This window comes from Zosterops lateralis, assembly GCF_965231275.1.
Source record: "Zosterops lateralis genome assembly, chromosome: 8".
Taxonomy (NCBI): Eukaryota; Metazoa; Chordata; class Aves; order Passeriformes; family Zosteropidae; genus Zosterops; species Zosterops lateralis.
In genome coordinates, this window is record NC_139768.1 from 10,926,976 (window position 1) to 10,950,278 (window position 23,303).

A 23,303-nucleotide genomic window follows, 5' to 3' on the forward strand; every position below is an offset into this window, starting at 1 on the left:
CCACATCCCACAGTAACACGGAGCTCAGCTTTTAGCACCTTTACAGGAAAGAAATTTTCAGTAGTTCCGTGTAGTATGCTTTTTTATGTTTAAAGTTTATAATCACTGTTCCATGCTGACATGTCTTTCCTTAGTAAGATTTAATTTTTTTTTTTTTTTTTTTTTTTCCCCAGCTTTCCCCTTTTTTTTACTGAGGTAAGAAAACAAATACAAGAACACACACATTCCACATGAGTAATTTTTGGAATCATGCACAAATAAAGTAGCAACTACTAACTACAGCACTGAGTACTTGGAAACTGAGACAGCTAAAATGCAAGATTTGTTTGAGTATGCAACACTGTTAGTGAGGAACTGCTTCAGATGATCTGTTAAGATGTGGAAGAAATTCACTTTACACAAGTAAAGCTAACCATCAAAAATCAGATGTTTTATGGAATAAAGTAGAGTTATTCTGAAATAACTCTTCTACATTAAAATGTATAGTAGCTATATTCAATTCTAGAAAAACTTTTACCTATAAATCACTCTGTAAACCTTTAATCACATATGCTTTTGAGATTAAATTTTTGAGTATTTTATTAGTACAATTCAGTCCCTAAAGATTTTCAACAAATGCAAGTACTGGAAAAAAAAGCTAGTTAGGATGCATGATTTGAAACTGTCTCAATAATGGAAATATAATTAAAGATAATATGAATCATTTGGTCAGTGCACACAGCACACAGGAGATGCCTCCCTGTCCACTCTTCCCATGGCCCAATGACTTCTAGAACACATTTTTGTTTTTTCTTTTTTAATAAATCCATAAAAGCTAAGAATTTATAAAAAAGTACATGCAAATCTATTTACATTAACAGATCAAGAAGCTGCAAACTCTCCTTATTATACAGGAACTATGTCTTTAAAGTTTGGAGTACAAATAAAACAGGACACCAAAACTAACAGATAAGGTGACAAAAGCAGCTTTGCTGACTGCTGAATTCCTGGTTTGTTGCTGGGATAAGGAGAGATGCATGGGGACATGACACCCAAACCAATTCAAATTCCCTATAGCTTTGAAGAAGACAGGAAAATTGCTTTGTTTTTACTCTTTTTCTGAGCCATTTCAAGTCATATCAACAGCAGTTGCAGCCCAAGTTCCTTGTCTCACCTTTTTTTGAAAGAGGGAATGTAAGTGAATATAAATAGGATCAGAGAAAGAGAAGTTAGAAGTCTCATCTTCAAATGCTATTAGGAAAACAAACATTCTTGAATTGTTTGCCCTGTCCAATTCTAGCCTCTGAAAAGTCAAGAAGCACCACTTCTTGCAAATCTCTACAGACCCTTTATCACTGAGTAAAAACAAGAGGAAAAGCCATTGGAAGTCTCTTAAAGGTTTTTTTTTACAAAGAGCAAGTTTGTATTCTTGCTTCACCATTCACCTTTGAATACCAGTACTTCCACTTAAAGTAAACAAGATAATTTCACAGTCAACAAAAAAACCCCTAAAAGTAGTCCAGCTTTCCATAGCTTAGGGATAGGAAGGACATTAGGCATATTTAACTATTTCCAGTTTAAGTCACACAGTAATTTAATGTTGCTGCAACAATGTGGTTTTCTTCTCAAAATCTGTCCACCATTTTCCACCTTAAAATTTACTTGTGTAGCACGAGTACCTTGAAGACAGAACCAATGTTGTACGTGGATTTGCTACACATAATTGGTATTAGTACTTCAAGTTTTCCCTTGCTATAGAAGATGAATGACATGAAACTTCCGTATACGCTCCAACTATGCCCAAAAATGATTATGGTGAGTAAAATACAGTGACACCCTTCCCCCTCTGAGCTAACAGTCAATGTCAATGTATAAAACTTTATGTCCAGGAGGTAACTGGACATAAATCACAGTGAAACATATGAACATTTGATGAGATTTTAGTTATAAGTCCACAACCTATGACAAACATAACAGTTATTGCCACCTCAGTTTTAAGAAATACTGTAGAGCAAGCACTTGCCAGTGGTGTATGGGATTGTCACTGGATTGCTGATTATGGTGTCAATAGGTGTTCTGGAATTTAGTAAGTTTTCCATAATTATCAGTTTTAAGTTAACTCAATATCCTGCCACGCTTTCTGTTTTTTGTGATTAAGCCTCCATGGCACTAGAATTATTTCCCAAGTCAGTTAAACATTACAACAAAATTCTCACTATTGATGAAAGTTACAAAAAATGATTCTGATGCACTTGTCAGTACAAGTGAATCTCTCATGCTAGCTACTATCACCTCCCCCCCACCCCTTTTTTTTCCATTTTTTTTTGATGGCACACTGTGTGCCCTATGATCATTCAAGTAATATACAGGAAATCAAGAAAGCAGTTTTCTGGAATTTCACAGAAATCAAATTCTTACAACCCATGGCAACATCCATGGTTCTTATTATAATAAAAGGTCAGTATATGCTCTTCTTCCCATTTATATTAAAATTTCTTTTGAAGAAAAGGTGCTGATATTTTGTATTGTTTCATCTATGAGGTAGATGGCACTTTTATATAAATAGTGTAAATCAGAAATTAAGTTAGCTTTAAGCCTGCAACAAGTCCTGCACCACTGACTGTTCAAGGCATTAACTAATTCAGAAATACAAAATACTTCAAACTTTTCCAAGTCACACAATGTTCTCCTTGGAGAGAAGAATGGTAGTCAGCTGGACAGAGAGAGGCCTTCACTGCTCAAGGGTCATCGAAATTCTGGCTTCAGCCTCCAGACCCCTTCCCCATTTGGGCTCCTGTGGAAGGTGCAGATGTTGCGGAGCAGTTCTCTGAAGACACAGGAGTGCTCTGCAGGCAGCTTGGACTCAAACTCCTGCAGCAGCTCCTGGGTGCTGGCCTCGCCGTCCACACGGGCCTGGAAGGCCAGGAAGTTCCGCAGGTCCACAAGCAGCTCGTCGTATTCTGTCGAGCCCTGCACCGGGGCAGGGGCTGGCTGGTGGTTCTCATCACCCTCCTCCCTGCTCCGCTGGGGTAAAACAAGGTGGTTCCTTGCCCTCATACGAGCTAATAAGGATGAAGAGTGCAGAGCACTGGATGATGATTCTCCAGAGTTTCCATTGAAGTGCTCACTGGAACTACACTTTATATTTTGTTTCTTTACTGTGTCTCCATCCTGCAAATAAACATACAGACTATGGGGAAAGTTGCATTTTGAGACCCACAGGATCTATTAAACAAAATCTGCCTGTTGTTTAGACTTAAATAACAAACACTACTACTCAGAACTTGGTCACTCTGAAATATACAATAAAGAGGTGATGTATTCTGGTCTCAACTTTAAAACTTAGAAAGTGAAAGAATAACATTGCTGGTCTTGAGACAGATAAGCAAACCATGGTGCAATTTGTGACTGTTGACACTAACTAGACTTCATCAAAACAAAAAATGAAATTCACAAACAAAAAATTACATTAACAAAACAAAATTCATTAAAAAATTCTAGAATTCTACATAATCATGCAACAAATGTGTATGACACACCTACAGTGTCAGTCAGATATATTGCAAAAATCATCAACACATATATCAGCTATTAAACCAGAAATATTAGCTTGTGCTTCTTACCTTGTGCTTCTTTGCAGGTGATGCACAAGTGGAATGTGAATTAAGCAGCATGGAGTTCCTTTTTTGACCAAACCGATTCCTAAAAACCCATGGAAGAATTAACTCCATGAAACATCCTTCTCAAAATGACTAGGACAGTTTTTTCAAAGACAGACTGGGTTTGTGTGTTAGGGTTCCCAAGAGCCCTCTGCTAAGCTCTCTCTTCTACTGTAAAACAATAATGCTTTCTTTGTACTTCAGAATGGACTACCTACACTTGTAATATGCTTTCTAGTCTATATTAGATATAAAACACACACATGACTTTGATGCATATTACTGCAAATATCAAGACAAAAAAATGTATCTTTAACATTCTTAGCAACTCCTGTTTTTGGGAAAGCACAGTGAGAACTGCACTCACTTTATTCCTGGTGGTGCACCTGAAAGACCACTCGTGCCTGTCCAGGTTGGCACACCAGAAGCAGCTCCTAAACATTGCTGACGAGAGTGTCTTAAGGCTCTCAAGGCGTCCTGGGCCACTCTGCTGGCTTCTGCCTCCTCCAGCACATGATCTGCATTGGAAGCGTCCATAATGACATCGTGCTTCAAGACACTGTGTACCCCTAAAACCAGAGGATACAAAAGGTGAAGGAGTGAATTTATGTGAAAAATCAAACATTCACTTTTGAAGTGAATGCCACAATTGCATTTTTCCTTCTTCAGGGTGATTATATTAAGCACATCAGTACAGTAATTTCTAATGAGAGAACCCCCTTCTTCATCAGTAAAGTAATCAATCTGACAGCAAATCACTTGTGGTGTGCTGATGAGGTCATTATTCACAACAGACCTGGCAATTATGTGGGCAAATTGATCATTTCCATTGTTATGGACAGGACAGACAGAAGTGAAATCTTTGTGTAAATGAAGGTTGATTACACCCTGAAAATATCCAGGAGAAACACCACATATATTTCTATATCCAGAAATGAGGATCTCTCTAAACAGTTTGTGCCAAGGCAATTAGCAAACTTGTAACTGGAATTAAAGTTAACTGGAATTAAATTTAAATTAAACAATGAACATTTTAAGTTTCAGTAAAGTAACAGAACAAACGTATTTTGTATTGTAGCTCTAACCATCAGAGTTACAGATCTGCTCTTTCCCTCATTTGCATAGGTTTTATATACCTCTGTTTAGTCAGCAGCCAAACAATAACTGTTACCTGATTTTTTGAAAAGTTTCTGCAAGACATAGTCATCATTCTTCTTTGAGTCTGGCTCTTCACTATTTTCCCTTTTGTATTGTTTTTGCTTCACTAGATGAGGAATACGTTTTCCTTCAAATTTGGCATCTTTGTGATGTTTCTTCTTAGACTTATCTTTGTGGCTCTCATGTGACGGCACATCCACCTTGTGCTTTGTTTTTGAGATACACTTATAATGATTATTATCAAATTGCCCATCCTCAGTTTTAGCATCCTGCTTTTCCCAAGAGCCAGCTGCATCACAAGTAAGGCTAAGATCTGTCCTGGCATCTGCATCATCAGCTGCTCCAGGTCCTTCCCCAGCCACCAAAGTGCTCAGACATTGGGCATTCTCTGAAGACCCGGCATTGCATGGCGTCAACTGGGACGTGCATTTGTCATCACTTTCCAAGCATTCCTCCTTGTTTTCATTCAATGAATTTATATCAGTAGCAGCTTGTGCGTTATCTTTTGTGTAGCTGTTTTGGTCAAAGGCTTCCAAATTTCCCTCAGTTTCCTCACTTGTCTCTATTACTTTAGAAGAAGAATCTTTCGTGTGCGTGGTGGAATAGGAATTGGAGGACTTGATCTTCTTGTGTGAGCTGCTTTCTGCAAGATGGACATCACGTTTAGAAGTATCTTTATCAGGTGGCTTTGGGACTTGAACATCTGAACCAGTACCTGAGGGATGAATGAAATTAGTATCCACTTAAACAATTAAGACATTTTTTTTCTTCCAAACAAATAGAAAAAAAACCATGTACCTGCAAAAATTGCACTTGTTTCTGTCCCCTGAGACCCATCGGGACTGTTCAGAGTAAATAGCTCATAAAGGTCATTGGATTTGAAGAAGCGATTCTGCTTAGGGTCTTTCAGCACCCTGTTTGTTAAAAACTGTTTGAAGATTTGTCTAAAAAAGAAAAAAAAAGTATTTTGTGCATGAAACAATGTCTAGCTATGTTTAAGTACTGAGTACATTACTAAAACAGAAAACTATAAGCACAAACATTACTCTGCAGAACAATTAAGCAGTGGGAAGAAGATGTTAGTTTCCAAAAGACCATCTTGCGTTAGTAACTTTCAAACAACCAAGTAGATTGTTAAACACAGGGATTTATTATTTTGCAACAACCCCATAACACACCAGGTAACCACCATCCTGAGATGTCCTATGAGGCATCCCTTAACTAAGCAATAAATAACTTCACAGCTAGAACTTTTTTGTCCATTAAAATTTAAAAGCTTGCATATGTAACAATAAAAACAATCAGAAAGCTCCTGAAAGAAAAACAAGAGCTTGTTAAAATGACAACATTTTATGGGTTCAATTGATTGGAGGAATCAAAAGCAACAGAGTAGCTCAGTCTGATGGTGATGACTGGATGACAGCTACTGAAAAGGGGAATCAGACTTGTGGCTGAGAAGGAAAGAGTCCACTTGCAGAGGACCAAAAGGAACAAATCTGTAGAACAAAGCTGCAAGAAATCTTCTAGTACTGGTAGAACTGCTTCTGCGCCACAATCGTACTACATAGTGCCCAGAGCAAAAGCTGTTTTATTCTGTACAGAAAATACATCCCTAAATGAAACTGGCAATCAGTTCTCTCAAACAGTTTTTATCACACTTTTGGTTCTGCTGACATTAAGCGGGGAAATTGTTTTTAAATCCAGTGGTCAAAAAACTTAAGTTTTCATTTGCAGGCAAGAAAACACAGGAAAACAGAAAAGACAACTTCTTAAAGTACAAGGTCCACTGCACTGTTCTGGAAAGAAAAGAATTTCTGATGGCTGTTCTGACTGTTAACAGTCCAATTCATTGATGCAGTCAGTGTTGTTCAAACAGAAGTGTGCCAGAGGGACACAAGCCAAACAACAGCGGATGCTTTGTGTCCATGTGGCAAAACAGACTAAAAAAGGCATTCAGTAAGTGTGGGCATTTCATTATTTAAGAGCTTTTTGTTCATCTGAATTTTCCAAGAGGGTATTTCAGTTCTAAACACAGGATTCCCATGTACATTCATCTGGAATTCATGTGAGTGAAGCTAACTACTGGGAAAGCTGAATAGGAAAAAGCAAACCAAAAAGATTCCATTGATTTTGAAATACAAGCACTTTAAAGGCTTTAGCTACATTTTGGAATAAATAACATGAATATGACTGGTAGTTATTGGGATTTAATTATTTCACTTTGGAATGAACTGGGAATAAAATCAAATTGTGTTTGCATAGTAGTAAATAGATATATGTACCACATACATCTTGACTCATCCCAAGGAGAATATAAAAAACTTGATGATTTGAATTTGTGTTTCAGACTTGTTCAGTCTCATGTTCTGAATAAGGTGCTCACTGTTTTCTGTCTATGCCTCATACTCTGTTTTACAGTGAATTCTGGATGTCTGCTGAACAGACTGATAAGGTACATTTAGCACAAGGGTCTTGCAGCTAGGGATGGATCATTGTAGCTGGGAGTGTAGTAACGAGAAAAAGGTTCTCCATTTCTCAGAATAAACTTTGAAAACTTTTCCACGATGTGCTTAATCATGACCAGTGTTGGGGATTACAAGCAATGTGTGCACATGCACAGGTATGTCACTGTTACATCACCTTGGAATTGCTACAAACATTTTCCTGAGCATGCAGCTGTGTCCAAGAAATGGTTCTGACTGACCTGTGGTATATCTTCTCCTCAATAGTACCTGCAGTGAGCAGCCTATACACAGTCACCTCTTTCTTTTGGCCTATTCTCCAAGCACGTTCCCGAGCCTGGAACACAAAAGGTTTGGTTACCAGACATGAGCCTATCAAATGTGACAAATCTGACAGAGAGCTAATGATAACGCTCTTTCAAACTGAGTTTGGACATTTAACAAATACTTCAAGAAGTGATATTTCTAGAGCATAGGATAGCTAACTCAGCAGGAGAGGAAAAAGATCTAGAAAGTCTCCGATTGTACCGAGAAATCTATGCAAAAATTATCAATAAACAGATTATGTTAGAATAGGAACTTTTACCTACAATATGTACTTTATATAGACTTATTCCAGAAGGAAATTTCACAATAAAGCTTTAATACACACCTTTCCTTTGACCTTTTAACTTAAATGAAATCTTTCCTAAAAAGATCTTGAACGAACCACTAATACAGAGCACTCTAAGTCAGACACTTACAGATCTCAGAGCTACGTAGGATTTCTATAGAAAAGGTTTTCCTCTCAAACTTGTAAGCACCATATAACCACCACATGATTTGATAAATTAGTCTTATCACATCATGAGATAGTGAACAACATCTAAAAGCTTAGAGCATCTCTCTAAGGTCACAGCTACATATCATTATCTACTTAGAAAGCAAATTTGAGCAGCATCTGTTCTCCTTTTCTCACCCTGCAGTCACCACCAACATTTCTGCCTGTTCAGGAGCTTGCACAGCTGTACTTTCCCTTCAGAAACATTTGATTTATGTATTTTAAAAACACAGGCCATTTGAACTGTTTGTCTGACTGTACTGTAACCGACTACATGAATCAACACTGAAAAGTGGTAAGGTGGAACAGCATAGAGGGGATGTGGTGGGAACCACTTAAATTGGCTTTGCCACAGGACTAATCATAGTGTGGAGCTGCACCCTAAGTGACCATTGCTGGGAACAGCAGCTTAGGAAAGAGCAACATAGTGCTTTAACACTATCTGAGGAGATAAATGTCATTTGGTCTTCAGCTTTATTTCGACTTAGCTGGTAAATGGAATGTAATAAATCAAACTCACCTGTGTGTCTACACTGGGATTCCAGTCAGGATCATAAATAATAACCCGGTCAGCACCAACCAAGTTAACTCCAATGCCACCAACACGAGTTGTTAGAAGAAAAAGAAATATAGATTTGTCCTGTGACACAAGAGAGAACTTACTAAAGCAAGAATTACCAAAACATAACATAAAAAAAATATTTCCTGGATTATTTTATCAGCATTATATGCAAAGATGCAAAGGAAGCCAAGAGAAGGAACACGTTTCCTTGTTCATCTAGTATTTCTTTTGACAAATAAAAGTAGTCTGATATAAATTTCATTTACTGTTATCCAATAAAATTGCTTTTCCCCCTTCTCAAATGTGTTTCTTTCCTCAGCAGAAAACCCAACTTAAGTGTGAAACTTCTTTCCCCTCTCCCACAAAGACAGGGGTTTAATTTCCCTGAACTTTCCAGTTTTGTGCCTCCAACTTGAAGTAGTATATTTAAAAATAGAACAAAAAGGAATAAAAGAACTCAGTCATACTCATTAATATGTATTCATGTGTGGGATGGAACATCTCACCTCATTATATTTTGCTACAAGAGGCTGTCTGGAAGCTACTGCTGTGGTTCCATCCATCCTGAGGTAGGAATAGTTTCTGTATCTCACAAAAACTTCAAGTATCTGCATCATCTGTGGTGATGGAAAAGACTTAATGAAATTCAGACATGAAGACTGAGCATCTGTGTGATGAACCTGTAAGAATTTCTGGTACTAACTGCAGTGTCAATCAATCAAACAATGACAATGAAAAACTTGAAACAGTTTCGTAAGTGACAGAAAACCAACTTCTGTAAATGGGGAAAAACTTATTTCACATCTGAATGCAGTGGAGTATTTGTGCTTGGTTTGGGAAGTCCAGGGCCACAGGTCCAAGACAATTAAACAGACCGGGGTGCAGCACCCCAAGGAAATCCACAGACGGAAGACTAAACTGTGAGAACATAGGGAAAACAAACAAAGGTCATTGCCTGTGCCACTGTCCTGAAGAGACCAATTCTGAGGATCAGACATGCACAGGCACTACCCAGAGCATGCAAACTGACCACTAACTGTATCCTGAAACTACACAGCAGAGACAGCCTGGCAGCACACAGGTACTACTGACACAGCTTTGACCCAGCCTATTGAAACTGGGCCACTGCCCAATGCTGTGTCATTCCAGTAAAGCTGACTGAGTTTGGGAACTGGTCTCTTACTATTCCAAAGACATCAGTCATTTCAATAACTTTTTCAGTAAGATGTTGATTTTATGAGAGAAACACTACAAAAGGTGGTTCTACTCAGAAGTTTTTTGGAATTCACACACATGTTTTAAGTAATAGTAATAGCTAAAACTAAAAACAATTAGCTCATCTTACCTGTCTTGACTGAGTAAAGAACAGCACTCTGTGACCTTGCTTGTGCCATATTTTCAGCAAGGATTCTACCACTATCATTTTTCCAGAACGTTTCCAATATCCAAACTGATTTGGATCCTCTGCTTCAGCATCTGGCACACTTTTCAGAATTCTGGGACTATCAGCAACAAAATCAGGGTGATTGCAAATCTTTCTCAAAGTTGATAGTCCTAAGAGAATCTAAAGAATACAGGAGAAAAATATTTCTATTTTCATGATGTACACTTGTATGCAGGGAGAATGGATTTCACAGTTCATAAGACAAGAAAATATGGTGAATTACACATTATAGCCAACAAATAATACTCCTTTTCCTACAAACAAGGGCTAAAATGGAAGGAAGACATATCCATCGCATACAAAAAAATGTCAAATACACCAGATGTGTGCAATGCAGGAGTCACAGGGAATAGCAGATTCTACACAGGCAGCAGCAGCCAGCAACTGAAACTCTACCCTAGTTGTGCCTTTCACCTGGCCACAGCAATTTCAACACTTACACTGTGAGGATGGAGGCAGAAGATGTTGAGATGTGGCCAGTAAGACAGTAACAAGGATGTTTGCTATTTGCTCTTCTTTCTGTTAGTACTGTGAATTCATCAAGTGCTGCATGACAAATTTATGACACCTGAACTGTACTCTCAGATCTAGTTACACTCTTCCTTCACTTCACTTGGGCAATTAGTTAAAAGCATGCATACAGTTACCTACAACAGGTCATCCAAAAAGCCAGAATTTGTTCCCAAGATCACAAACATATTCTGAAGCTCATTCCATTCCTACTTTCATCTGGTCATGTCACTACATGCAGATCACTAACTCAAATATGTTTCATCTAACATTTCTGAGAAAAAAATAGACAACTGGAAAAGCTGAACAGAAATCAGTGTGTTTGCTTCCCTTACTGCTCAGAATCCAGCTAGAAGAATGCAAAGGCCAGTCCATGATTTTATCCATCAAACCCTACCTGTCACTATCCTTATTAATGCCCACCTGCATGTCTCCATTGAGAATCTGGTAAACTTCTTTAGAGTTGATGTAATTTTGATAGATTTGTCGCTGCTCCTCTGTCAAACGGCAAAAGAGGACCTACAAAACAAACCAAGCGCTCAAGCCCAACCTGTGTGAATTTTAGAATTTTACCATGTGCTACAATGAAACTTCACAGATGTTATATGGGCTAAAATGGAACAAAATCACTTCCTTGCATCCTGCAAAGCACCCAACATTATACTCTAAATCAAACTAATCTAGTCCACTGTAACTGATGAGAGCAAAAATCAGATTTGTTTAAACTGTCTATGATCACATTCTTTAGATTAAGGAGTGCAGACTGTTTAATACCTAAACATTAAAAATAATATGTAGAAGTTAAAAAATTGGTTAAAAAGAGATCATTAGACTGCATATACACACTATGGCCTACTTCTTCATTATGTACATTTCAGCACTGTTTTACAAAGACTAACATGTCTACTTCTCTTTTAGAGGGAGAAGACAGGAAAGGAGACAGGACAGAACACATGAAAGCCTGAAGGACTGAAACCTGAAAAAATAAAACTAGTAAGTACTACAAGTCAGTATTTGTAGCAATTTAAGTTAACTAACACTTTCAACCTCCTCTACTTTGAATGAAAATGTTTCCTAAAGAAACTTACCACCTTGTAGTAAAGCAAGCAAGTTTCACACCACAAGGCTAATATTTTGAAAATTTATTATAATGTTTAGGGCAGCTAGCTTGCAATATGAACAATTGCCTGTAAGTATTTCTCTATTATTTGCTGCACAAATTAATCTTTCTAAGATAGGAAACAATGCTGAATTGTTTCCTGCTGTACAAAAGGAAACAGAAAACTCATTTCAATGCACTTGAGACCTAAGGGGACAGTATTAAGTAGCCCTGACTACACTTCATCTATACTTTACTTTTTAGAGAAGTGAACTCATACAGACCCTGTAAGACAGCAACAATTTAATACCCAGTACCATGGTGAAAGAATATGAATCTTGAAAGCTCTGCACCTTATCCAGCATTTTATCTGCTACTAGCACAAATTATTTCCAAATTTTAATGAAAGACTGAGTTTTGGGGAGGGAGAGGATTCAGATCTAGTAGTAAAAATAAGCAAACCTGTTCATTTTTATCTGGAAGTGAAAGGCTCATTTTTACATCAGCCTTCATTCTTCGCAGCAAGTAGGGGTTTATGGTGTCCCGTAACACACAGGCACATTTGTATGCAGTTTTTACCTAAGAAAAGGAAGAAAGGCACAAGTTGTATTTTGATTCTTGATGTTAATTTAACCAACTAGCAAAATTACATAATTAGCAATAGGAAAATCCTAATACAATTAAATGGCTTATTTTACATGGATCTATAGTTACATGTTCAACACAACATGAATTGCAATAAAATTCATGTGAGCAGTAACCAGCAGTAATACACAAATACAACTCTTTTTTTTGGTTAGTGTCTAGAACATACAGCTTTAAGTACATTTAGAAGTCAGACTAGAAACAACAGTAACAGTTGGAACATTTTCCTTCAAGCAAAATGATATTTTGGATGCATTTACCTGGACAGGAGAGGCATTGCAGTATCCTCCCATCGTTATTGGGACAGAAAACTGCTCCATGAACACAGGGAGTGTTCCCAGTTTTCCTGGGAATATAAAGTCAAAGAGGGACCAGAGCTCCTTAAGGTTATTTTGCATAGGGGAGCCAGACAAGATGATTCGATGGGGTGTGCGGAACTATTGATAAAAACCACAAAACCAAAAGAAAGTTATTTTCATGGTTCCTCGTGTATCCTGCCTCCTGCCTCAGAGGATATTCAACTTCACCATCAATAAATTCTCATGTCAAAATATGCGGCCTCACACTCATGAAAAAAACCCAGATTTCTGCAATACACTGTTCATAAACTGTTAGCAGAAAATTCACACCAGCAATCTGACATTTATCTCTACTGGTAAATTACTATGCAATTTAAAATTTCTAATTTTTTTTCCTTCTACCATACTTGTGTAAATTTACCCATGTAAATTCATTAAAAATGTTAAGAAAGTTAAATAGTAAAATACAGACCACTGCAATTTATGCTTTTATTCTTTATTAATGATCAAACATATATTTTTATGATAGGCTATTAGATATTGGAACATCCCTCTAGAGCACTTAAATTTATTTTTTATAAAGTACCTGCTTGCATGCAAGTGTGACTGCAGCATTTGGATTTCGGATTTTGTGACCCTCATCCAGAATGACATAATGCCAATCATATGTCTGGATGTCGTCCTGCATCAGTCGAATGTACGAGTAAGACGTAATTAAAATCCCATGGCATGAAGCAATTTCATGAATTAGTTTCACCTAAAAACAAAAGATGCATGTTTTCAATGAGACAGAATCCTCAGACCTACACATACAGACATCTGCTGTCCAAGGTACATATAAAAAGTATTACAAAAGCAGATCTATAATTTACTTTGCAAAGAAAATAAGTATATGCAAGATTTTGATTATATGATTCTTAGCTCATCTGTCAAAGAATGAAGCACTTGAATACTGTGTTGGAGCAAATCAGAATTTATCAAAAACCTGGTCAGAAGGAAACAGTGATTTTTATTATCAAAATTTTTAAAGGCAATCTCTGAAAAAACATTAGATTTGATTAAGGTAATGGGTTTCTTCAAGGTCTCCTATATTCACTTCACAAACCCAGCTCTGTGTACTGCAAGCAAGACCAAGAATGTTAGAGGAAAATTAAACAAGTGAAATACTGAAAAACAAATACAAAAATCTATTTGTTTAATCCTAAATTCTGTCTAACCCTTCTCATTATAGGATTAATAGAGTTGATATCAGTCTTCAAATTTTGTGCTTCTCTTGTAAGCTTTAACCTTTCCCCAAGTTTTTACTAGCTTTTATAGCTGCAAGTTATGTAGGGCAGGAACAGCCCATATCACTTTTGGCAGTGTTCAGAACTCATCTTTATTGCATTTATCCTCCATGTATAAATCTAGAAGATTTACACAGCAGATGATGAGAAGGGAAAAACAGAAAGTACAACCACTACCAAAATTTGCTGTTGGAACGACAAACCCCTTCTTACTTGAAGTGTCTTTAATTAAAAAACAACCGATAAAAACCATCAAAAACCAAACAAAAGGGAAAAACCCATGTCAAAAACAGATGGTGTCAATACCCATGACCTCTTACTGTCATACACACCCCAAGATTCAAAACACTCATTTTGAGTTAAACTGTTCAAGAATATCTGCTTTCTGATTATCATCTCCTGATAAAACCACAACACATTGTTTAATATTTATATCATGAGTCTCAAGAGAATACATAATCTTTAGAATAATTTGTATTACATACAAATTAGAATTTCTCTGCAGGTGTGGACACCAAAGCTTAATTCTACCTGGTACATTATCCATTGTTGCAACTTTTCTTGAGTCTCAGCAATGGTCTGTCATAGAATATTGTAGACATCTCTACCCAAACACTTAAGACAAATCATCTCGGGTGATTTAAAATTAAAAGCTTGTAAAATATGTAACCTCTCCTAATTTTTGCAATTAATAGGGTATGTCTGCAATTAGCCTGACTTACAGAATGCTACACTCTTGTCATTAAAAGATGTTTTGTGAAAGTGCTGCTGTTATTATGGAGGCTCAAGAGACCAATCCCTCCTAGAGGGCAAACAGTGGACTCGTAGAAAACAACAGCCATAAATCACGCTGTCAGGTAGCAGAGAGAACAGAAGTGAAACACAGGCACATGAAGGCCATTCATTGTAAACACACCAAGGCAGAATCCTAGTCAGGATTTACTGAACCTGTAATTAATTAAAGTTTCCTTCAAGCTAAATTTTTAATAAACAAGGATTTGTGCTGACAATGAAGAAATAGAACAACACCATTTTATCAACTTACACTGCAACACTTACTAAGTCTCCTTTTACTGCATTGGATACTTTTTCAAGGCTGCCTTCACTTTAGGGGCTGCTCTTGGAATAATTCTAAATATTTTAAAACATGGTAACAAAACTAAAATTGAATACAAACTCTTGTGGGTGTGTATTTTATAATTTAAGTTATTTTTACAACGTATTCTTAGTCCACAGTTCTTGATTCATTAGATTAAGGCATGTCTAAATTTTAATTTTTCTCTGGAAATACCTTTCAGTGCAATATTTCAGGTCATGCACGTTACATTAAATTAAAAAAATGTGTGCTTGAGAGAAATAAATCCTACTCATGCCAGATTGCACAGTTACCTAATTTTGAAATTCTGCACTCTGGCCTTTATCTGATGCTAATGAATAGAGGAACATGTAAGTAGATTGAGTAATTATGAACTTGCATTTTGGCTCAGCACAGTACTTCAAACCTTTACAACTCAGGAACAGCATTTCCTCCCAGCCTTGTGTGATAAATTGATGGTGTTGCCTTGTCTTCACTGGAGCACATGAGATGTACAAAGATTGAATGAATTTTAGCAAGCACCATTTCTTAAGACTAAAAGGTTTATGATTTATTCTAAGGACATATCTCTATGCAAATACTTTTTTCCTGTGGGTACCTCAATGTACCTGCAAGTTTGTTTCTGAAGGTACAAAAACAGGACAATTTTTTGACTAATGCTTACAGTAATAAGACTTTTTTGATAGTCTTTTAAAAATATTTAAGAGCACCTGAAATCTGAACTACTACGTATAATGCATTAAAAATGGTAATTTTCTTAGACAGAAATGTGTATGCTAAGACTGAACTTAAAGACATAGACTAGTGATAACTACAAGATTCAGATACCTTTGAGGCAAACATGAAGTCAGAGATAGTATCTAGTCACTTATCCAACCATATATCATTTGTGAATCAAAAGTGCATTCTTCAGCAGGCTTATCACTATCTCATAACCAACCATTAGGCCTGGGGATCCATAAATTCAACATATAAAACCTCTTTATTATTTCCCTGCCCCAACAAAAAATCTAAATGGCACCATGAAGAGGCTTCAAAAGAACACATTATAATGTTTAATAATGTAAAAGTTGCAATAAAAAGAGCTAAAGCACTCAGTACATATTTAACAAGAATGCTACTTCTTGGAGCATGATACTAATTTTATCTGAGTTTGGTCCTTAACTCAGAAATAGAGCCTTTGGCTAAAATACAGGTTCCACATGCAATCATGCCAATAATTGTAACCTCTGAAATTATTTTTTTTACATGTAGATTATGTACTCTACTATGAGGCTAGAAGGTCTAAAATTTTTTATGTGTAAAGTCATTTCCAAGTAGATGGTTTCACAGCTGCAAGCATCATGAACTTGACAATTACTTTCTAGGGCTGCATTGTGTGTCCTGCATCTGACCAGAATAAAAGAATGCAAAGTTACATGTCTACAAATGGTATGTGACTGACATCACATCAGAAGGAATTCTTAGCCGCAGTGATACTTGCTCTAGAGATTAAGAAATTAAAAGTTCAGCCTTGAACTTAAAAAATACAGCCTCCTGCCACATGTGATATGTTAAACATAATGACCAAAGTTCAAGTTGCCTCTTATATTCTATGATTTACAAATGCTCATGTGTCAACTGACATTTTAAAACAACAGGACAAGCTCTTTGCACAGAAGGCTTTTCCAACACAATTAAAGTTTTTTCTCCTTACTTTCTGTTCTATACCATAAAGAAAAAAGCACTTGCGATACACTACATTAGATCTACTTTTCTTCTCTCATGATTAGAGGTCTCAGAGCACTTGATGTTTACAGATCAGATTTGAGTGTAAACCACAGCAGGAGCTTAATAGCATAAGACAACACCACAGGACATTTAGCCACAAATGCTATACCTTGTTCAAACTGACAGCTGACTTCACAGGGGAAGACTATCACTTAAATCTGGTTCCACTTACTGCTCCAATTTAAGCACATTTATGATCATAGAAGAGCTAAATAATCATCTGTAACCACAAATAATAATAATTTTAAAAAAGAGCAAGTTTTACATTTCATCTGAACGCCTTAAACAAGCTCAGAAGTGTTGGAAACCCCTCCAACTTGCTACTGTGTCTTCCTTTCATCATCTAAAACACCAATCTGCCTTCCCTTATAGACAGCTGAAGGCCATTAGTCATAGTCCAAGGGGTGAAATGGGAAATTTACACTTCCCTCCTTTACTGTCAAGTCTTTCTGCCATTGTTACTTTAGAAAAAGAATAACAGAGCCTCTCTTTTGAAGCTTCGCATATGCTAAAAACTACACAAATATTCTCATTCAATAGTTTTACAATTAATCTTTGTCCCTTAGAAATCACCTGCCCCTCTTTCACTGACCTGTAGAGAACAAGCTGTGTTCTACCACAACCTGCTGGCCAACCACTACAGGGTAAGGTAGTCCTCAAAATCCATTAAGATCTTCACTGTCTGATGTCCAGTTAGTCTGGAGGACAATAATGTTCCTCAACACCTCAACACTTTTTAAAAGCACTCTTGCAGCTCTTAGAAAATCAGGCATTAGGTTCAGTTCTCTAAATCTGCTCAAAAGTGCTTATATCTTTAATTTTAAGTTGTTGAATATGCATTTGAAGGTGACAATGGGAAGGTGAAATCTTGAAAAATTTACTATTCCTGAAGATGGAAAAAAATTGAGTCAGTCTGTCAGGTCCATTGATTAAGAAACAGCCCAAAATAAGCACACAAGATTTAATTTAGGAAGACATGAGACCATGTTATTGAGGTCAACAGACTTTTAGGGCTTGAAAACACCAAGTTAATTGAACAACAGGAAGCTATTAGCACATTAGAGTGTGCTACTCCTTTTTTTTGCCATGTAACTGTATCAATTACTTCAGAATGTGTTTAATCAAGTGCAATTAAGCACCATATAATCTTAATGTCATTACAAGAAATTCAATAAATATTTAAAGAGAAATTTAAAAATGCTTTGCTGAATCCTGAAAATCCATTTAAACATCTGAAATATAAGGCGAGGGGAAAATAAAAATCTAAGTTTTTCTTGTTTTGTTCCTGCAAGGTACCAAAGTTTGAAATTTCAGACAAGTCAAGCTTTCCAACTTAAGAAACAGACTAAGAACATGCATATGAAAAGACTGACAAAGAAAACTGAAAGACAGAAAGAGACTGCTTGAAACAATGAAAACTAACAAAGTAACTCTGTCATTAAAGAAATTGAGACTAAGTGATACCAAGAGAAATTGCCCATGCATGCAAAACACATTAAATATCAGATCAATGACAGAGTCATACAAAGAAATTCAAGAAGAGAATTCAGAAATGCTACAAGCATTTATCTGGTGTGCAAGCAGTCTAGTCATAAACTCCTAGCATGGACTACAGCACAAGGAAAACTCAAGCAAGAAACCTGTTACTATGTTTAATTTGTTCAAGCAATACAAAGTCCTTATCATAATACATATGTATTCTGTGTCATCCCCCTTTTAGTCCAGTTTACTACCAAATCTACACAAGACAATGAACTTTCTGTTCTTCTAATACATTCAGAGCAAGGACACAAGCTCTTTCCTACACAGAAGCATTAAGCAAAAGGGTTTTTTTTTTGCTAGTGAGAAAAAAAAATGAAGCCTTAGGAATTACAAAATGGATATCAAACATTACCTTACTCTTTGTATAAGAACCAGTTTCATGGAGCACAGCAACTCTAAATGGAGGCCACCAAGTGTGGAATTCTTTTACCCACTGATGCAACACAGTAGCTGGACAAACAATCACCGTTGGACCCAATCCCTGGTACCTAAAATAGAGTATTCAAGGAAAAAAAAACCTTAATGTGAAATAAATAATCTGTATTAAGTGGCTCATTAAAATACACACATTTAAAATGACATACTTTACAGTTTAGGTGGAATATGAGAGCTATGGAAATGAATTGGCAATTTGCTTTCCTGGAAGTCAGTTTTTTAAAGGAAGATGAAGAGGGTGCTGCTAAAAGAACACACTCATTGAGTTAATGGATGCATCAAGATAAACAGGAATAGAAAAGCTCCAAACAATAAGGCATAAGGGAACTTCCTTCTGTGATATTACAAATCAAGTTTTAGTGACTGCTGTTTCTATAAGTGAAAAGAAATCATTACAAGCAATTATTTTATTACTTCTATATACAGAATGTGTAGCTAGAGTCTCACAAATGGACTTACACACAGGTGTTCTGCTTCATGATGGTAATATACTGTACTCTCATCATCATGGTTTATTGCTAAGACAAGGACTCTAAAGTGGCAGACTATATCATCCATGGAAGTTGAGATCTGAGCTTGGCTCAAACTGTCTCATAAGCTTCTTATTCATAATTATATTACTGTTTCTGAGAATTACTAAAGAGGTCTGAAACAAAGTCTTTCTATTTATGAAGTTCAGAGCTGCTCTTAAGGTTAAGAGGGGAAAATTCCCTTGCACACCAACCAAATAAAAAAATACTACTGCCACAAATAAATATCAATAATCCTGTAAGAAATATATTAAGTAGTGGTTACTAGCAGTTATTTTTCAAATATATTTCCTCTTTTAAAAATGGAACAAAATGACTTTGCAAACAAAGGCAATAGCTTCAGTTATCATACACAAATTTGTGTCTATGTACCATCCAAGTGATAATAAATAAACAATGCAAAAGATCACAGTATACATTCAAGATCACACACTGATAGCAGTAAAGGATTTCTCAGACACCACCAACACACTACTTTAAAAAAAATCAAACCTCTTAATGTCTTCAGAAACTGCTGACATTAAGAAATAATATTCTTTATTAAAAGCTTATACATATGCAGAACAACAACCTGGACGTTGCTTATTATGAACAAATACTATAACACAACCTCACATGATCTAATTAAAAAACTCCCTGCAATGCAAAGGGAAGTAAAAGGGAACTTGGAGACACAAAAAATAGCTTTAACTATGCTACAAATCCAAATAATCACTGCTACTGCTCTTAAAAATACCTACAACGAAAAAGCCAACTTTCCCAAAACATACTAGTTTCTCACTCTTCATGGGTAGTAACAACATATGTCTGTTTATTTCCCTGGTCTGTATCACACAAGCTCACATGTAAGGCTTATCCAAATTTTTTTCCCCTCCTTCAGCTTACACAAAGAGTTCACACCTCCTTGGACCAATTTTCAGAAACTCCACCTCCCCTCTACTTTGCTGTGTGAAAACTGTTCTGTGTCTAGTCTGACTCTAACCACTTTCCACTAGCCAACATTTTATTATTCTCTTGAGAGCTTTTATTTATTTATATAAAAGTCATCTAGCTTCTTCCAGCCTGAGCTGTTCCACAAAACTAAACAAACCATATACTTCTGCTTGCCACACTTAGGAGGCATCCTTCATTCTCCTAATCACTGCAACACTGCAAGATTTGCTCTGCTGCCCATCCAATTTAGATTTGCTTTCCTTGAACAAAGGTGACACTTCAAACATTCAAAACCAAAGTCTTACTAGGGTGCCTCGTACTGAGATAATGATACTGCCCAGTTCCTACTCCAAATATAGTCATACTGTATTCTGTCCCTTTTTCACAGCTGCACTGTACTAATAGCTTATGGTCAATATATCCAAATCTCTTTCTTCTTCTGTTGATTCTGGTTTATAAAGCCCAAATTCACAAGTTCCTTTATTTGTTGTTATTTAATTGGATGCAATTAGAATTGCACATAAGTTCCTATTCCTGCAACTTGCTACCAAGAAAAAGGAAACTGTACTCATGCTCTATTTATAACCTTTAAACACTCAAAAAATTGCACAGGAAACATGTTTCATTATAACCAAACATTGCCAAGGACTGGTAAATAAAGTTTTCAAGCAGAAACAATAACTAAACCCTACAGAAATTAGGAGATTGAGAAAGAAAGGACAACACACTTTTTCTGGGGCAATGGATTTTTATTTATCTAAGCACCATGGAAATTAATCTCTGCCACTCCAAGTAGAGATTGAGCTGTTTATGTTTATGTCTCAGTATCCTGAAGAGCACAAATAATCAGTGTATAAACTTTCTGTCAGTTTCTCATCTGACATCTCAAATAAATGAAGGCAAGTCTGTAGCGAAAGGTTTTTGTTACACACCAAGGTAAGAGACCCAACCAGGATGGAAGACACTGACAGCACTGAGAACAAAACTCTGCCCCTCTTAGTGCTGGCTTGGCACAGAGGCTGCCCAGGGAGTCCCTGCCTATCCCACTACACTCTTGCAAGTAGAAATAAGTTAACCAGGACTACTGGTTACCTGTATTACTCACTGCCTGCTCAGCCCAGGAGAGGAAATACTTGACTATGAAAGATGAAGTTGTTTAGACTGTCTGCCCTACAGAGCAAGCCTCAGCAATACATTAAACCTCATTTCCTCCCAGGGAATTACTGTCATGATGGACTCAATGACCATCACACATCAGACAAAACATGAAATGCAACACATTATCTTACATGCAGAAAGAATGCTGCAACTTAGATGGGCAAATTGATTTTGGCCTTTTCAAAGTTTTACTGCAGTTTTGCACGATTTAACAGTGTCAAGAGATGTCCCTGAAGGATTTCCATCAACGCAGTGGTCTCCCAAGTGGGATAGGGAATATAAAATAATCTGTACAGTAGCATCCTTAATCAAGCAGCAATGTTAAAATAAATATAGCCAAATTAAAATAAAACTAGCCTAACTGAAGAACCTACAGGGTTAATATTTTTTTAAAATATTAAGCCTGTAGCAGGAAGCAGCCAGAGAGAAATCAGGAATATTTTCTGTATAAAACATTTTACAATTCATGTACAAGCTGAACATAATTTAAATGTACCTCTATATAAAGATAATTATTTTTGATTAGTACAGTACTATGATAGTTGCTAAATTTCATTTAGCCATTTACATCAGATACACAGGGCAACAGAAGTAGAAAAATCAAATACTATTCATGGATGCATTTGCAAATCTGAGGGCACAAACAAGTTTCTTGCCAGCAATTCCACCTATGAAGAAGAAATTTTAAAACATTGTTCAGCAACAAAACCCCATAAAATATCTTGTAAGAAAGGCCAGTCACACCACTATATGTTTTGAAAAGCAGCAACAATAAAAAAGCAAAAGCAGATGGAAATTCCTCCGTATAAGTTAATGGTTTTACTCTTACTACTAATTTTTGGCATGGATAATTCCCTGCCCATCAGAAACTCTAACTTTCATTGCAAATCAGCTTGATACTTCCTGTAAAACATTTACCTGGTGGCTTGCCAGAACAAATATTTTAATGTAAAATTTAATAAATGGAACTAAAGGTATTACATCTAATTTAAAATTCCATATTGTGTAAACTATTGGTATTAATGTAATTGAGTTTGTAAACAATCCATTTGTGGAAGGTAACCTTAGACACTGTATTGACCCAAAATATCTAGCGTGGCTCATCTGCAAAATGAAGCATCAATGCCTGGAATTCATTAAAAGTGTTACATGTTTAATTTTTCCTGCCCTACAGCTCCATTGTCTCGTAAAATTTTTCCTTTGATGTCCCCCACTAAAAGAATTAAAGGAATATTGTAATTGAAATGTCATTAATAATTCACAGGACCCTCCTCCACCAGTAATACATCTGATGAAATATTAATTGAGCTCCACAGACTGACAGTCTGCAGAGAAGCACTTGCCTGTAATTTGAACCACAAGTCCTCATATTGCTGTAGCTCAGACCTGCCAAGAAGGCAATTATCTGAATGGTCTTGCCCAATCCCATCTCATCTCCCAGAATTCCTCCTGCCTGCTGGCAGTGCAATTCCCAAAGCCACCTAACACCTGTCTGCTGGTACCTAAAACAAGGAAAAAGAAGATGGCAAATGTTTGATAATACAGATCACAACAGAAAGTACTCATGAATTAATCATTTGGCAAGGTTCTCATACCAGTTACTGTAACATGCTGGATGTGTGTTTTACATGAGTGCTGTATTTACTAGGTCATACATTTTTGATGCACTCAGACATTACATGTGACTTTTGTTCTTTATGCAACACTAAAACATTTCTAATTAAACCAACAGTCATTGTAATTAGAGGGTATTTTATTTCATATATATTTTAAGTGCTAAAAGCAACTTGGAAAGTTACTCTTATGAAGCATTATCTTTTCAGGAAAGACAACATGCAAGGGTCCAGTAAATAATATTATTTGGAACACATTCCTTGAACTGAAGGAAAAAGTTGTAAGGGGTACAGACTTCAAAC

At 36.5% G+C, this 23,303-nt stretch overlaps 1 protein-coding gene across 4 annotated transcripts in view; it reads right to left on the reverse strand.

Annotated features, from left to right (window-relative positions):
• Window positions 1-178: 178 nt before the first annotated feature.
• The window catches only part of ERCC6 (ERCC excision repair 6, chromatin remodeling factor), a 41,689-nt gene continuing 18,564 nt past the window's right edge, over window positions 179-23,303 (reverse strand). For all 4 annotated transcript variants that reach the window (XM_083866446.1, XM_083866445.1, XM_083866444.1 and 1 more), the window contains 15 exons: window positions 22,731-22,889; window positions 18,684-18,819; window positions 13,224-13,394; window positions 12,599-12,775; window positions 12,156-12,272; window positions 11,018-11,113; window positions 9,986-10,204; window positions 9,147-9,257; window positions 8,599-8,718; window positions 7,501-7,595; window positions 5,595-5,740; window positions 4,810-5,511; window positions 4,006-4,207; window positions 3,603-3,681; window positions 179-3,150 (listed from right to left, as the gene is read on the reverse strand). In XM_083866446.1, coding sequence (XP_083722572.1) covers window positions 2,725-3,150; window positions 3,603-3,681; window positions 4,006-4,207; window positions 4,810-5,511; window positions 5,595-5,740; window positions 7,501-7,595; window positions 8,599-8,718; window positions 9,147-9,257; window positions 9,986-10,204; window positions 11,018-11,113; window positions 12,156-12,272; window positions 12,599-12,775; window positions 13,224-13,394; window positions 18,684-18,819; window positions 22,731-22,889 — 2,956 coding nt within the window. In that variant the 3' untranslated portion in view covers window positions 179-2,724. The remainder of the gene's footprint in view (window positions 3,151-3,602; window positions 3,682-4,005; window positions 4,208-4,809; window positions 5,512-5,594; window positions 5,741-7,500; window positions 7,596-8,598; window positions 8,719-9,146; window positions 9,258-9,985; window positions 10,205-11,017; window positions 11,114-12,155; window positions 12,273-12,598; window positions 12,776-13,223; window positions 13,395-18,683; window positions 18,820-22,730; window positions 22,890-23,303) is intronic.